This window comes from Fukomys damarensis, unplaced genomic scaffold (genome assembly GCF_012274545.1).
Source record: "Fukomys damarensis isolate Sample0158 unplaced genomic scaffold, DMR_v1.0_HiC HiC_scaffold_12, whole genome shotgun sequence".
NCBI lineage: Eukaryota > Metazoa > Chordata > Mammalia > Rodentia > Bathyergidae > Fukomys > Fukomys damarensis.
The window spans coordinates 4,889,250-4,906,871 of NW_022900924.1; the positions used below are offsets into that span (position 1 = coordinate 4,889,250).

Sequence of the window (17,622 nt, forward strand, 5' to 3'; positions counted from 1 at the left end):
TGTCATTGAGTTTATTGGTACATTTTAGGTATACAGTACAGTTACATTCATTGTTGGGATCTTGTACCTTAACATGACAGGTCTTGGTTCTCATTTTTTCCCCTTGTCCCTGCCCTCCCTTCACCTCCTCCTCCCCTCCCCATGGGCTTTTAAAAGATGAACAGCTTTCTCAGTTTAAGAGTAGATCTTAGGCAAAGCTTAATAAAGTTTTTGGGTTTTTTCTTAACACTCATCTCTGCCAAGGCACATCACAGTTTGACTTTGCTAGGCATAGTGATGCATGCCTGTAATCCAGCACTTGGAAGTCTGAAGCAGGATTGCTGTGAGTTCAAGGCCAGCTTGGGCTACATAGCAATATCCTGTCTCGAAAAAAAGTAATTTTTTTTTTTAACTTGACCACAAATGCCTTAGAGGCAGAAACCAGACCTATTTTTAATCACTTGGCATTCTATAAATATTTGTTAAATTGTACTAGCAATAAACAATTAATGTGAGGTGGCTTAGGATACAAACCTGATTTATAAAAGTTGATATTATGCCTGGCAGTGCATGCCTGTAATTCCAGTACTCAGGGTGGTAAGGCAAATGGATAACCAGAAGTTCAAGGCCAGTCTGACTACATACTTCAGGGCCATCATGAACTACATAGTGCGACCCTGTCTCAAAAACATTTTTAAAATAAAAATGGTATCATTTTAGTTTTATTTTTAACTACAGCTATCCCTCTTCAGGACCCCTACTGAAAAGAAGTGAGATCATTATCTTGTCAAACATTCACTAGGTTTTACTAAACTCTTAGAAAGTTTTCTCCTTATTTGGTTAAATCTCATCCATTTTGTTCATTTTCTTTTTATGCTCTGTCTTCAGAGTATTTTAGAAGTCTTTAGGTTAGCCTCAGCTAAAATTTGAATTAATGAGGATTCATTGACTTCATGAAAACAAAGGTAAAACCCTAAATTGTAACCTTTTCTCATAACAAAATGAGGGGCAGACACAATTATCTGTGATTGCAGGTGAGGTACACTGGTGTCTTAGTTACTTTCTGGTTGCTGAGATACCACCGCACAGTTTAAGGAAGGATACACCCACAGTTTAAGGAAGAAGTTTATTTTGGCTCACTGTTTGTAGAGGTTTCAGTCCATAGTGAGCTGGCTCCAAGACAGGGTGGCGTGGTAGAGGAAAAGGAACTCATGATCTGCCTTCAGGAAGCAGCGTGATCAAAGAGGAGGAAGGGAGACTGCCAGCCTTCACCCCCGTACACACACTGGCCCACCTCCTAATACCACATTTGGCTATAAATTCACCAGTGGACTAATAATACTGGTAAGTATCACACCTCTACGATCCAGTCACCTTCCTGAAGCCCCCGCTATGAGTGCATGAGGCTTTGGGACAACATGCAACTATAAACCATAGCATTTGGCTTAGTGAATGCCAAAGCTAAGCCTCAGACTAACTCCTTGGGCTCCAAATTGCTCCTTTCAGAAGGGATGAGAAACAAAGTAAAGGTGGAAACAAAGCTTTTGTATAAGGGAGGGGAGAGAATGGGATAAAATAAAATTTAAGTAATGTTTTAAAAAACAAATTGCTCCTTTCAGTGTATTATGCTAGAAATCCACAGAACCTGGGATCTGTCCAGTCTGAAGAGCTTTTCTTTAATATAGTATTTGCACTGGCTACATGTGTTTGAGTTGAAATTAGCACATTTCTGTCATTCATGTACATTTATTGAACATCTACTTCCTTTTGGGTACTGTGCTAGCACTTGGGAGGCTGAGGCAGGAGGATGGAAGCAAGTTTAAGCCCAACCTGGGCTATATAGTTCAACTCCAGCCTAAACTACAAAGCAACTCCTAGTCTCAAAAAACAAAACAGCATAGGGGCCAGGGATTTAGCTCAATAGTACTGCCACCTGCCTTGCAAGTGGAAGGTCCAAAGTTCGATGCTGGTACCTAAAAAAAAAAAAAGTGTAACTATTCCTGTTATGAGTAATGTTACCTGTAATAGATGTGGATGCCAATTTGGGAAATCCTGAAGTATTTTCTGGCTATAGATGCCTGATGGAGGGGTATGTGTGCTGAATGTTGAACCCAGGGTCTTTGCACTGAGCTACATCCCCAGCTCTTTTTATTTTTTATTTTGAGATAGTGTCTCACTAAGACGCTAAGTTGCAAGGCTGGGCTCTAATTTGCTGTCCTCCAGAGGGCTGGAATTGGCTGGCTTCCTGTTTTTGTTTTCTTACCCATTTAAGATGTTGGTGCAATAATTTTTTTTTGGTGAGTAGTGACTCAAACAGTTATATAATGTTTCTAAATCTGAAATACATCATCAATGAAGAATGTTCTTGTAGGATACTAGTTTTTCACAGCTATTTAATTAGATTGATTTGTATTGAGTTGTACATTTCTAAGTGTTCTTTCTTTTTTTCTCTTTAAGTTTATTGGTATATTTTAGGTATACAGTATGATGACATTCATCATTGGTAATTTGTACCTATACATGATATATATTGGTTCTTATTTAGTTCTAAGTGTTCTTGAGCATCAGCTCTGGCAGTCTATACATATTTATGAAGTGCACCCAAGGTGCCTATCCCTGTGCTAACTTCGATGTGGGACTGAGTGTAAGACCAAGAACAGATCACTGAGATACCATTTGTTAAACACTTTGGCTTAGAATTGGGAAGCTTTGCCTCTGACTTGCTCTGCGACTATGGGCAAGTGACCTAGTTCCAAAGGATGCTAATGATGATAGGTAGTGTTTGCCTCAAAGCAGTCTATAAAGATTCAGAACATAATTTATATAAAGGGCTAGTCAGAGTATTAGCTGTTGTTACATGTAGTGATAAATATAACTAATAAAAAATTTAAAAAATATAATTGATGCCTTTGAGTTTAACATTTTGAGAGAAAATCTGATTTGCCTAGATCAAAAGAATGTATCTTGTTCTCTAGATTTCTTCTCAGTGAACTTGCACACTTCTGATATCTCACCTAATTGCCTTCAGGAAATGATGCACATTCAGAAAGGAATGTTGTGACTTAGTGATTCAGCCAAGTAACTAAGGATCTGCTGATTGTTTAGCTCAGTGGAAGAATATAAAGTAACATTACACCTGCACTTCACTATGTGTCAGGACTATCCTGGCCCTTTCTATTTTCTCTAAGTTTTTACAGCTGTCTTATGTGAAAGGTAATGGCCTCATTTACAAAGACAAGTGAAACAAAGTCTTAGGGAGAAAACACAGAATGAGTTATAGAGCTGAGATTTGAATTTAAAGCCATTGGATTCCTCTGGGCTGTGCTAGTGGCAAATGCCTATAATTTCGGCTTGGTGGCACTCTGGGCTGTTCTTCCTCTTGTCTTGTTTTTATGCCAGGGTCTTGCCATGTCAAACTCGTGGCAGTCCTGCATCAGCCTCTCAAGTGCTAGAATTACAGGCATGTGCCACCATGTCTTGCTGGGCTGTTCGCTTTTGAAAACATGCTTGACATTGTCAATGACATGGAGAAACAAACACTTTTATGTATCTCATCTCTACAGGAATACAGATTAGTACATCCTTTTTGGAGGGTGTTTGGCATTATTTATCAAAGTTACAAATACAGATAGCCTTTAACCTTAAAGTTTTAGATATGACCTAGTGCTATTAATCTTCAGGACAGAGAATAGAGTGACTAGGTTCTAGGGATGGAAGAAAGACTTTAGTCTATTTTGAGGTATGTCAATATATTACTTACTAAAAATAAATCAATAAAGTAAAATAATACTGAAATTTCTGAATTAGTTTCAAGTGTGATCTTTCATACCTTATTGTGAATTTCCTGGATCAGAGTGCTTTCCTTTTTGTCACCTACTGAGATATATCTGAAAGTATGGAATCCTGAACTTTTTTTTTTTTTTTTTTTTTTTTTTTTTAGTATTAAGGTAGTACTATAGAAAAAGTGGAATGCACAAGTGTTTTGTTTTGTTTTTGGTACCGGGGATCAAATCCAGATCCTTGTGTTTGCGAGGTAGATGCTAGAACCACTGACCTAAATCCCCGGCCCACAGGTAAGTGTTTTTTAAAAAATTTTTGTAATACTGTGGACTGAATTGAGTGACTACTAAGCTATATACCCCTGACTTTATTTATTTATGTTTATCTTAAAATAATTTATTTTTATTAGTATGTGTTTGTTTCTCTTATACAAGAGAAACCATGTGGTATTTAACCTGTGCCTCATTTATTTCACTTAGTGTTATGGTGTCAGGGTGCATCCATATTCCTCCTACACATGGCTCCAATTTATCCTTTTTTGTGGCTGGGTAATACTGTAGTGCAGTGGTGGTGAACCTATGACACATGTGCCACAGTGAGTACACAGAGCCCTGTCTGTATGCACGCAAGCCAAATGTATAAGTTGTTTTTTTATAAATGAAAACCTCAGTATTCAGGTTTAATTGCAGTGTTTGCACTTTGCAATAAATAAGTGGGTTTTGGTTTGCAATTTGGGCACTTGGTCTTTAAAAGGTTTGTCATCCAGTCATCTGTTGATGGGCATATAGATTGCTTCCAAGATTTAACAGTTAATGAGTTGTGCTGCTGTAAACACAGGCACGCATCTGTCTTAGATACTTTTCTTGTTACTGAAACAATACACAACTCTCAAAGTTAAAGGAGGAGAAATTTTTGGTTTGTAGAAGTTTCAGTTCATAGTTGGCTGGATTCAAGGTAGGGAGGCATGGTAGAGGGTTATTGCTGAGGAGAAACAGCTCATGGCAGGCAGAAGGCAGGAAATCAGCAAAGCAGTGAAGTGCAGTCACCACACAGCAAGCAATGAGCTGCAACAGCCCCCTTCTTTTTGTCCTTGATATTCTATCCAGGCTATCTTTAAGGCGGGTGGCACTCACACTCAGGGTGGCCTTCCCATTATCCACAACCAGAACTGTGCCAAACCAATCAGTGGACTAGTTTAGTTAATCATACACTCTTGATCCTTGCATCACACACTTTAGATCCAGCCACCACATGGGTCTCTAGGGGGACACCTAGACACAAGCCATAACAGCATCTTTCATTGTAATATGATGTCTTTAACTCTTTTAAGAAGATACCCAGAAGTATAGCTGGACCAAATGGGTTTTCTAATTTTAAGTTTTTGAGACTTCTTCATATAATTTCCATAATGGTTCTACTAGTTTACATTCCATCAACAGTATAGAAGGGTTCATTTCCCCTCAACCTTATAGCATTTGTAGTTTTGTTTTTTGGATTTTTTTTGTACCCGGGATTGAAATTGGAACCTTGCAGTTGCGAGGCAGGCACTAGAACCACTGAGCTAAATTCCTGGCCCCAAGTTTGTCCTTTTTCCTTTTTTTTGTACTGATCTCAGGACCTTGTACTTATGAGTCATGCAGCAGAACCACTGAGCTAAATCCCTGGCCCAATTTTTTTTTTTTTAGTTCTTTATGTATTATAAATAATAGTCCTCTGAGAAATAGCTGACAAAAATTATATAGTTTGTTCACTCTGTCTCCTTTGATGTGCAGAATCTTTTTCATATAATCCCATTTGTTGGTTGTTGGTGTTATTTCTTTCTTTTGGTACCAGGGATCAAACTCAGGACCTTGCACTTAGGCAGGCATAGTGCCACTGAGCTAAATCCCCAGCTCATTGTGTTATTTCTCATGCAAGTGGGATTCTGTTGAGAAAGTCTTTGCCAGTGCCTGTGTCTTCAAGACTTTTACCTAATTTATCTTCCAGCACATCCAATGTTTCTGTTTTTATATTTAGATCTTTTTTTTTTTTTTTTTTTTTTTTTTTTTATTTTTTTTTTTTTTTTTTTTTTTTTTTTTTTTTTTTTTTTTGGTACTGGGGATCAGACTCAGGACCTTGTGCTTGCAAGGCAGGCAGCAGAACCACTGAGCCAAATCCCAGGCTATATCTAGATCTTTGATTTATTTTGATTTTGTGTGTGTGTGTGTGTTGTACTGGGGATCAAACTCATCCCCAGCCCCTTGATTTGATTTTAGTACAAGATGAGAAGTAAGGGTCTGGATTCAATCTTTTGCAGATGTATTCATCTGTTTTCCCAGCCAAAGAGGCTATATTTTCTCCAGCATATGCTTTTGGCCCCTTTGTCAAAGATCAGATGCCTGGAGGTGCTTGGAGATGTTTCTTTTCTTTTCTTTTTTTAATTAATTTTATTGGTACATTTAAGGTATACAGTGTAATGACATTCATCATTGGAAATTTGCAGTGTGTGTGTGTGTGTGTGTGTGTGTGTGTGTGTGTGTGTTTTGTACTGGGGATCAAACTCCAGGCCTTGCACTTGCAAGGCAGGCAGCAGAACCACAGCTAAATGTGGGTAGTTTCTGCATCCTCAGTTCTGTTCCATTGATCAACATGATTATTTTTTTGCCAGTACCATGCTGTTTTTAATCACTGTAACTTTGTAATATAATTTGAAATCCAGATTTGGCTATTGTAGGTCTTGCTGAGTTATCTAGGTTCTCCTCACACTTGAAACCCTTCTACCTCAGCATCTGGAGTGGCTCGGATTACAAGTATGGTGCTACCATATCTGGCCAAGCCTTAAGAAATTTAAACATAATTCCACTGTTCAGAGACAGCTACAATTAATATTTTGGGCCTCTTTTTCCCTTTTTTTGATATAACATTCAATTTTTAATACAATTTTGTATTCTGTTTATTTTGTATAACATTAGGCCATGTGTTTAAAGCTCTCATGTAAGCAAAATCTCTCTGGAAATAAAATGGAATCTATGCTTAATAGATTTAAGATTGTCTAATGTGGGGCTGGAGATTTAATTTAGAGTGCTTACCTAGCATGCTTGAAAGATAGTATAAAACCGTAAAATTTCATAGTATAATGTATTATATAGATGTATTATTTTATTTAGCTAGGGAATAGGAGCTGGATGGGAGCAGAAGTAAACATTAAAATCATAGTGCCTTTTGGAACATGGGGCAGGGAAGCTGGGTTAGGTGCCTCTGTTGGGAGTATGAACCAGGTAGGCCAGTATGAACCAGTATGAAGGACATTAGGGATTTGACACCTTCCTGCCTGCCTCACAGTCCTGGCTCTTGCTGTCTTACCATCCTTATGTGTTCCCTGGGCTCTAGCTACATTGCACTTGACTTGTGCAGTGAGTTGTCCTCTGGCCTTGTGTGCTATATCCACATCCTCCCCAGCATCCCCTGCCCTTGTGCACTGTACATACCTTTGTTAGTACCCGGTATGCTAGATTGCCTTGTTGATTTACTTGTCTGTATCTCTCTTAGACTGAGACCTTTTAACTATGTCCCGAATACCTGGAAAATAGGATCATTTATAAATCTTGGAAGGTGATAAAGGATGGTTGAGTAAATAGAGAGCTTATAGGGTACTAGAGAAAAGAACCAGTGCAGTTCCTAGAAAGCCAGCCCTTAGCCTTTTCTGTCCTTCTGGACTTTTAAAGCCTTGTCATTTGTCCTGTATTTGAGGGATAGCTTTCTGAGTACTAGCATGGGTACCTAAACACCATTCTCTAAAATTTTAAAACTGCTCTCTACATGTTCCAAGTTCCAATCAACTTACTCATTTTTCCTCACTCCAACCTTCTGTGAGTGTGCTGTGGATGTTCTTGAAATTTGTGTCTCATTTCTGCTTACACTCTAGCAGCAGCCTCATGAGCAGTACAGACAGGATCAGTCATGCCAAGGTTCTTGGCAGAAAGCTTCTGTATGTATAGGCATGTGCCCAAAGACAAGACCTCTGCTGGGATCATGTGAGCTGTTTATCACCCAAATTACTCATCTTCCTAACTAAGATTAACATTTCCAAGGGCCCGGGGATTTAGCTCAGTGGTTCCACCGCCTGCCTTGCAAGCACAAGATCTGAGTTCAATCCCCAGTACCAAAAAAACAAAACAAAACAAAACAAAACAAAAAAAAAAACACAACAACAAAATTTCTGGGTGCCTCTTTATATCCGGTCCAGGAATTCTTGGGGTTAAATAGAGCAGAGAAGGCAAATTATGATTTCCTGTGGTTTGCTAGACCCTGAGAACTGAACACAACACTACAAAGAGATTTCCTCATGAGGTTGAGTTCTTTGGTGGTTCCTGCAGGGACATTATTGTCTTACTCAGTTCCTGTGAGGTAGGTGAGGACAGGCAGAACAAAGGCCAGCTTTAGGAGGTAATAGTGAGAATGCTGGGTCAGTCATAATCAGGCCGTGTACTCCTAACAGATCATTAAGTATTGTAAATCTGCCTTAGTCCCAAATGGGTCATGCTGGCATCACAAATCCAATGTTTCTCTAAAGTAGATGTGAACTTGCTTATTTTCTGTTTGTTTTGTTTTTATTTTTGAGACAGAGTCTCACTATATAGCCTACGCTGGCCTCAAACTTGCAGCCATCCTCATGCCTCAGATTCCTGAGTGCTGTAACTACAGGCTTGTGCCACAACACCCAGTTTGGAACTTGTATCTTAAATTGGTTGTCTGTCTTGGACTAAGTGTTAGCTGATGGAAGATCTCAGCAGACTGGTCTCCCACCCCAATTTATCTGACTTCTTTGCAGTCCCTGTGGATTGTAGATAAGTATCATGCATTCAGAAGGATAGGGTTTGAGGTTATTGTCCGTCTCAAACACTATCGTGCTGCTATTGCTTTTTGCTTTTGGAAGAGTTCTCCTTATTCTAGAGCTGTGTTTCAGGAACTGCTCATCAGAAAGTGATCCAGGGTAGAGAGAGGGACATATTAACAAAATACAGATTTCAGAACTCAGGAGGCTGAGGTAGGAGAATCACTGGAACTCAAAGTTCAAGACCAACTTGGGCAATGTAGCCAAAAAAAAAAAAAAAAAAAAAAAAAAAAAAAGAAAAGGAATAGGACCCAGAACTATCCACAATATGGTTGCCATGTGATCATGTCAAAGTTTATAGGCTGCTTTTAGTAGGACAACAACTTGGGTATGCCAAGGCCCTGTTTCTTCTTTTACTCTTGTCCAATTCCTGATACAACCAGGGGCCTCTGTTTTTGGGCTCCTGTCCTAGCCCTTAGAGCCCATGAGACTGTGGCCACATTCTTTTGTTCCACAGATATTCTGTCGACAGTAGCCAGGGGAGGTTACTCATCTCTGCCATCCCATCCTCATGTGGTGAGGTACCTGTGCATGGAGTTAGAGAAGAGGTAAGGAGAGGATCCTTTAGTGATGTTTGTGTGGCTCTGGAGCCCAGGATATATTACGTAGAAGGTTTAAGAGCAGCTGTTCTGGCAGTTGACTGAAACGAGTCATACATACCGTGTCATCGACTCAGCAAACATTTGAATGCCAACCGGGATGAGATTCCTGAGCCCAGGAAAGGGACCACATAGTCAATCTAACAAAAATTAGAATGAGAATGATATGATGTAACTTTGGACATACAAGCCTGTATCTGTGCTGCCTGCTGCAAAGGTGCCACACCTCACAAACACTAAGCTGACCTGTGATTGTCTCCTGACTATTCCTGCCCTGACACATGCTTTGACCCTAGCTTGTTGTTTATGTTTGTGTATGGGAGTATGAACTGTTCAGAGGCTTGTGGTTTATGTGTGGACCTCCTCAGCAGCAGCAGCCCCCCTCTCCCACTGTGGTATGCCCTCCAGGTCACCATGTTATCTCATAGAGCTACCTCAGTATTATCTCATAGAACCACCTCAGTAACCCTATAGGAGGCATAATACCCTCACTTTTTAGATAAAAGAAATTTGGGGCTGGGGATTTAGCTCAGTGGTGCCGCTGCCTGCCTCATAAATGCAAGGTCCTGAGTTCAAACCTGCAACTTCTTTTTTAGACAGGGTCTCACTATGTAGTCAAGGCTGGCCTTGACCTACTATGTAGCCTTGAATTAATCCTTCTGCCTCAGCCTCCCAAGTACTACAGTTATAGGCTTGAGCCCAACACCTAACTTGAGGAAAAATTTTTAATGTTCTCAATATTCTGTTTTGTTGGGATTTCAAAGTCCAATACTTTTTTTTTTTAAGAGTCTCCCTAAGTTGCTCAGTTGCCAAGGCTGGATGCTTGTGATCCTCCTGCCTCATCCCAGAGTAATGGGATTACAGGCATGTGTCACCACACCCACTTAGATGTAATTCTTTTTTGTTGTCAACTGGGTTGGTTTTATTTTATCAACAATCTGTCTTATATCAACTACTACAAAAGCAAAATCCAACTTTTTGTCAGAGATTTCACAGGTATCATTTTACATTTGTCTTATTTGAATCTGGTTCTAGTAAGATCCACACACTGCAGGTAGTTATATGTCTCATATCTCAGCCTTTACCTCTGAGCCCTACCAATGTTATTTATTTGTTGGAGAACTTGAGTTATTAATCCTGGAGTTAGAGGGAGTTGGCTGATTATATGCTCTGGAATTAATACATGCATCCTTTCTGAAAATCAGTAATTCTTATAGCTTGATTAGAGTCTTTGATAGTCTTGATTAGCACTTCATTGATGTTCCTGTGTATTTCCTATTGGATCAGGTCAAGAAGCTATTAAAATTGATTGGTGAGCTTGACTTTGTGTAGTCTTTTCCTCATCTTTTACATAGTTATTAATTTCAAAAGATAAAATATTTTGAACAAGAAGACACTAGCTCTAGGAGTACAACTCCGTGGAAGAGTACTTGCCTAGCATGTGTGAGGCCCTCCGTTCAATACCCAGCGCCATAAATGAAGGTGAGGGGATGCACATGAATCAGGTACTTAGGATTCTTCAACCAGAATATCTAGAAAAGCAAACTTTATGTTTAGGCAAAGAGAGCTGATGTGTATGGAGAAGGAGGAGACTCCTGGTCAGGGAGAAGGCTTGGAGCTGAGGCCAGTAAAGTACTGGTTCTGTCAGCAGCCACATGCCCTTCTGGGACATCACGTAAAATGATGTAACTGAGTGAAAAAGTGGCAGTGAGTTGGCTCTTCTCCCTGCTGAAGTCTCTGAGCTGCTGTCTTAGTGAGTTTCTCATGAGCCCGGAGCTCTCAGTCTGCTCTGTGAAGACTTGGTAGAAGGAAGTCTGAGAGGACTGCATCATATTTGATCTTTATCTCTTTGTACTTTGAAAGCTGAAATCACGGTGGTCTTTTGGTGCTGCAGTGGTGAGTCCTACACTTATGGAAAGGCTGCTTGTTTTTGGAGACAGAGGGTGAGATTAATTGGAGTGGCCCAGTCGTAAATGTTTGGGAGGGGGAACCATTTTTACAGGTGAGAAAAATTTAGCCAGCAAGGGCTGGGGATTTAACTCAGTGGTTCCGTCGCCTGCCTTTGCAAGCACAAGTACCTGAGTTCGATCCCCGGTACCAAAAAAAAAAAAAAAAATTTAGCCAGCAAGAATGTGCTTGGCTCCTAGCAAGCTGGAGTCTTGGCCACAGCCAGCACTAAAACTCCTGTTCTCTGACTATGGCAGCCATTCAGCATTTTCTACTTGGAATTTCTGAGATTAGGGTGGCCAATTGGCCAGATCAACCTCCTAACAGATGCTTTTGTGCGTGCGTGCATGTGTGTGTAACCAGGGATCAAACTCAGGACTTTGCGCTTGCCTGGCAGGTGCTGGTGCCCTTGAGTTAAACCTCCGGCCCTTCCTGACAGATTCTTAATGTGCATTCAGAATTTGTGGGTATCCCTTTGTGCTGGTCTTGCCCTCTTTTTTATACTCCTGGCTGGGTTGACTTGAAAGTGTTAGTCAGCAATGGTTCATTTTGGCTGGGCTTGATGGCACCCACCTGTAAGGCCAACTCTGTGGCAGGCTGAGGCAGGAAGATCACAGACTGGAGCCCAGACCAGGCCACTTAAAATTTTTTAAAGGTTGTGAATGTAGCTCGGAGCGCAAAGGCCCTGATAGGGCCTTGGTGGTCAGCTTGGTCGGTAGTAGTACAGTGGTTTAAATACAAATGCATTAGTCTCAGTTCCACACTGGCCAAGGGAACTCAGGCTGCAGTTTGCTAAGGAGATTTGAATCAGATCATTATTAGCCAGAGCATAGCCTAAGGGTGCCAGGTGACTTGGTATAAGGCTAAATAACTTTTTCTTTATTACACTTATACCTACCTGTCTTTCACTTACAATAAGTAATACTGGTTTTTCATTTATGGCAGTGTATTTTAATGTATTGAGGCTAAAATGTTGATAAATTCAGTTGAGATAGGTAGTATTCACTCCAACATGGCAGATGGAGTGAAGAAGAGTGCAGTGTGGAAAGCCATCATCTGGACTCCTACCCTGCTACCCTTCCGTAGTTACAGGAATATCTCTTTATATTCTGAAGTACATCAGTCACCAACTTGCGCAGATTTCCTTCTCTTGGCCAATTTAGAGGCTGTCCAAAGTTAGAAGACAGCCTGAAAGTTAAATTTAATTGACCATGTATTTATCGTCTGGGTTATCACAGAATAAAGATAATGACAGCTCCCATGGAAAATGATCCAGAGGCTGCTCAGGAACACACACACACACACACACACACACACACACACTCCCCCCACATACCGTACTGGGGATTGAACTCAGGACCTTGTGCTTGAGAGGCAGACATGGTGCCGCTAAGCTAAATCCCTGGCCCTATGCAGGATTTTTGCAGTTTCTTTGTGAGGTATATTCTCCCCCACATTCATGATAAGTTCATGGTTACTGCCCCACAACTGATGTCCTCTGCATCTCTCTGGAAAGTCTGCTTAGTAGTCATAATTAGCTTTTGTTACTGAGAGAAGATGGGAATTTTGATATAGATGCCAGGGGAAGTGGGGTAAAGAAGTGGGCAATCTACCTCCCTCACAATCACAAGGACCCAAGTTTGATCCCCAGTACCAAAAAAGAACAAGACGAAGAAGAAGAAGTGGGCAATCAAGGGTTTTCTGCCTTTCAGGATTTTCCTGGAGAGAATCTTCACTCAGAGATTTGCTGATAGCCAAGGATGGCAAGCAAGGGGCCCTCAGCCTCCGCATCCCCTGAGAACTCCAGTGCAGGAGGACCCAGTGGGAGCAGCAATGGCAGCGGCGAGAGTGGAGGGCAGGACAGCACCTTCGAGTGCAACATATGCCTGGACACAGCCAAGGACGCTGTCATCAGCCTGTGTGGCCACCTCTTCTGGTCAGTATCCCTGCTGCCATCCCAGAGATTGTGCTACAAAGTTTGGAAAGCCCACGGCCCTGGGCAGTTTAAGAGCAGAGGCTTCTTGTCCCCTTGGGTCCTGATACCTTCAGGCTAAAGGAGCAGAAGACCTAGGTTCCCATCCCAACTCTGCTGCTGATAAGCTGGGTGACTTTGGGCAAATATTGTCTCCACACTGAGCTGCTTCTCCCCGTTTCTCCAGTAATGATGTCATTTAGTGAGTGCTTAGTACCTGCCACGTGGTGTGCTGAACCTAGAGGCAGTGGCAGTGGAGCACAATGGTTATGCCAAGGACTTGTGGAACCAGATTTTCTCCCCATAAATCTTGGCGCTGTCATCTCCCCATTAATTGACTTTGGACAAGGTGCTTATACATACTCTGCCTCATTTTACAGGGTTGTGTGTGAGTAATAAATAACCCAGAATATATAAAAGGCTTAGAAGAGTACAAAACATGCAGCACATACTATGTGTTACCTGGTTAACTGACCATAATTATCACTATTTTATGTGTACATCAAAATGAAGGAGCAGGATTTTTGTCTATTTTAGCCTTGATGACTACAGAAGCCCCTGTGGGCTCTGAGAACTTGGGAGAATGCTGTGCTTGTTTTTTTTGCTTTTTTTCTCTTGAGATTTTTGGACTGAACCTTGAAAAAGGAAGGGGAACCTTGAAAGTACAGAGGTATGAGTGACAGGTAAGACAAAGAGTGCATGGCCTCCCAAGAAGGGCATTTTCTAGGAACAGACACGTGCATTGTTGTATTCCCCTGAAACGCTGTTTACCTCTCAAGTCCCCTAGATAGGCTGGACGTATCAGGAAAGAAGAATGGCTGTAGAGGGTTGGGCTAGATAATCAAACTCAGATTTGACTGAGGACATAGAGCTAATGAATATTTTTGAGGAAGAAAATAGTGTGAAATGAAGATCATTTAAGCAGTATTTAGAGGTGTTGAACTTGGCACCAGTGTAAAAGATAAATTTATTGATATTAATAGAACTGTGCAGAGATTTTGTTGTTCTTAGGGGTCCTGCCCTAATCTTCCTTGTGAAACTGTTGTAATCAGCTGTATCAAATTGGAAATACTTTCAGAGTATCATAAAACCAAGTCTTACTGAGTGACAGAATTAAGAGGCATAATACCATTGGAAGGACCACCGATTTTAAAATGATACAGATGCTACCAGACTAGGTGGTGTGTATGGGCAAATCTGCTAGCTTCTCTGTGTAGTACTGTAGTTTCTTCATCTGTAAAGTGGAGATAATTATACCCTCTGGTAGGTTAATGTGACCATCCAGTGACATTAACAAATGAAAAGCTATTCAGCCATATCCTGTCACACAGTAAGTGCTTAATAAATGGGAGGAATCCCTATCATTGTTATAATCCTAAACTTTCCTCTGAGGGTCTTTTATTCACCTCCACTTCTTACTCAGCACCTTTGAGGGGAGCTGCCAATGAAAATCTGCCATGATTTGGGTTACACTCCATTCAGGTTAGAATGACATTTGAAAAATTAGTATTGAAGTCAGATGTGAGGCATCTTATATACAGGAAAATTGGGTATCTGCTTTGTGACACTGAACTGGTTTAAGAGTTGGGAAAGGAGCTGTCCTGAGCCCATGGTTTACTCAGCTAAAGAAAACATGATGTGTGAGGGACCAAACCCACATCTGCATTTTCCACTGCCCTAGTGAATAATAGGTGTGCAATAGATGTTTTTGAGTGAATTAAGTAATGAGAGAAAAAATATTAAAATTCTGAGTCTTTTCCTTCAATTCTGTGAATGACACTTTTTTAATATAGTACTGGATGTTGAGAGGCAGTAAACTGGAAGTCTGGATAGTGTTTTTAGTTCTGGTGCAAGTCACTGCATGTTTTTAAACTTTGATTTCCTCCTTTGAAAAATGAGAGACATTGGGCTGCAGCTCTCTAAACTGAAGGTAGCCCTTTCAGTCAAGTAGCTTTCCCATCCTTTCCATTGCATAACAGTATTTTTAGAGTAGGCCTAAACTTTTAAGCTACTTCCTGCTAGCAGAGTTATCAAGGCAGTGGACAGCCTGAAGACTGTTTAACTGGATCTGGACTGAGAGTCCATGCATCCCTTGTGAGCCTGAGAAAGCTCTGAACCTACTGAAATTGGAAGTAAAATATGTATGTATGTACATGTATGCTTGCATGCTCTGTATCAAAATGCAATTTTCTAATCAGCATGGGAGTTTTGACCTGCTCCATTTCTGACCTGGGCCAGTTCATCCCTCCTTAGGCACCCTGGTGGTCCCCACTCCCAGGAGGTTACCGTATTGATGTTGAACTTTAGTGTGGACACCGGATCAGCGTAGCGCACTGCAGCCCCGAACTCCTGGACTCCAGCGATTCTCCCACCTCAACCACCTGTGTAGCTGGGACTACAGGCACGTGCCACCACGCCTGGCAAAATGCATTTTTCTACAGACGATACTTAGTTTTTGGATTTTTTTCAGAGGCTGTAATGACTGAGGGCTACCTGAATGGCCTGGGCCTTCTGGGTCCACATGTGCAGTGGGGTCACAGGGGTAGAGACGGGGATCTTGTCTTCACTGTCTTGATTTTCCTATAATGTCTAATTTCTGGTGCCAGTAATCCCTATAAAACTTCAGTGGGAATGTGTTGCCTTGTTTTCCCTATTTTTTCCATTCTGGTGCTCTCACTCTATTCATCAAGAGTTTCTGCTAATGAAAGCCTTTTTTTTCCCCCCTTGTCCCCTTCTCTTTGATGACTGGTTGCCCTTGGGACTCACTGGCAGTTGGCCGTGTTTACATCAGGTAAGATGCGTTCCATTTTACTCTGTCTTTCATCAGCTATGGTTGCACAAGACAACCTTAGTCTCAGGAGGCTATTGTCAGAAGCTGCAATCTCCCCTGTTTCTGAACTCCTTTGCGTTGCTTTACCCTCCCCTTTATATACCTGCCTACTAATAGGCATTTAATGAAATAAGGGGTCATTGTAGTACTTAAGATTGTCCTAACTCTGCTACCACCTCACTGCGTCTCAATTCCTCATTTATAAGGCAGGTCAAATTTGATAAAACACTAGGTTCTCTTTTGTTGAGAAATGCCTCCGCTTATAGCAGCTGTCTTCCTACTCTTAAAGGTTTTGAAAATAATAAAATGGGTAAACTTTTGGTGACAGAGCTTTTGTGACGGAGGAAAGTCTATTTTCCCAGCTTTAGCCTATTACGAAAGCCAATTACATTCACCAAGACCTATACATCTGCGTGGTGAGACAGAACGGAGCTTGGCAGTCATAACTGTGTATAAATTATTACTGCCACCTGGCTGCCTCCATGGCTGTCTTCAGTAGAGTACCGCACTTACAGGTGATCACACTCAAGGTGTTTTAGGAATGTGAGTGGAAGACAGGTAACGCCTCAGAATCTGGATGTGAGAAAGAAGGGAGCTAGGGCTGAGCAGTCTGGCCCTAGTGGAACCTGTTAGGACATGTTGGCTGTGAGCTTATTAGAAAAGCATATATGTAGGTTTTAGAGGTAGTGATAGTCATATAAAAAAAGTAGGATATAAATCATTAAATGCTGTTGTCTCCATCTCTGGAGCCCTAGAGTCACGTTTATGTAATAAACCTCATGTCATTGGGTCTAAAGGTGCAATTCATGTTCTAAAGTAAATGTTGAGGGTCTGGGGATATAGCCTAGTGATACATGCATGAAAACCCTGGGTTTTTTCCCTAGTACCAAAAATAAAAGTTGAGAAAATATACATATAAAATTATCTAATGTCTAAAAAGACACTACAGGTATAGCATACTTTATCATTTTTGTTTGTGTTTTGAGACAGGATCTTTCAGGCTGGCCTGTAATTTGTGGTGATTTTCCTGTCTCGGCCTCTGGAAAGTTACACAAGCAAAAGTGTGGTGATGCAAACCTTTTAATCCCAAAGCTTGGGAGAGCAGGACGATCTCAAGTAGAAGGCCAACCTGGAATACATATAGCAAGTTCAAGCTGGGGGTGGTTGATATATGGCAGTGGCAGTGAACCTAAGGCACGAGTGCTACGGAAGCTGTTTGTATCACTGAAAAGCTCTAAAAGGTTCACCATGTCTGACTATCTGCTGCTTCCGTGTCCTGTCTCAAAAAACCAAAGAAGAAAGAGTTTATCAAAATGTTTTTAATCAATCAGTGAAAGTCTGGGAACCCAAAATAGGATTCTAGTATTTTTGATACTGAAAGAAATAAAGTCAGTGAGAGTTCATTTATATAACAATTTTTTAAAATTCTTGGGCCAGGGATTTATTTAGCTCAGTGGTTCTGCTGTCTGCCTCTCAAGCACAAGGTCCCGAGTTTGATTCCCTGGTACCCCCACCCCCCAAAAAAATCTCCTTTGTATTTAGTAATGGGAATGGAACTCAGGACCTTGCACTCACCGGGCAGGTGGGCTGCCACTAAACACTAAATCCCTGGCCCTTTTTGTTCTTTTTTTTTTTTTTTTTG

At 41.0% G+C, this 17,622-nt stretch overlaps 1 protein-coding gene across 4 annotated transcripts in view; it reads left to right on the forward strand.

Moving 5' to 3' along the window:
• Positions 1 to 17,622, forward strand: part of Rnf185 (ring finger protein 185) — a 65,578-nt gene that overhangs the window by 33,378 nt on the left and 14,578 nt on the right. For 2 of the 4 annotated variants that reach the window (XM_033762322.1, XM_010603819.3), the window contains exons 2-3: positions 12,891 to 13,114; positions 15,923 to 15,941. In XM_033762322.1, coding sequence (XP_033618213.1) covers positions 12,939 to 13,114; positions 15,923 to 15,941 — 195 coding nt within the window. In that variant the 5' untranslated portion in view covers positions 12,891 to 12,938. Of the gene's footprint in view, positions 1 to 9,089; positions 9,181 to 12,890; positions 13,115 to 15,922; positions 15,942 to 17,622 lie in introns of those variants that run through there. The other 2 variants (XM_010603820.3, XM_010603821.2) reach the window with 2 other exon arrangements.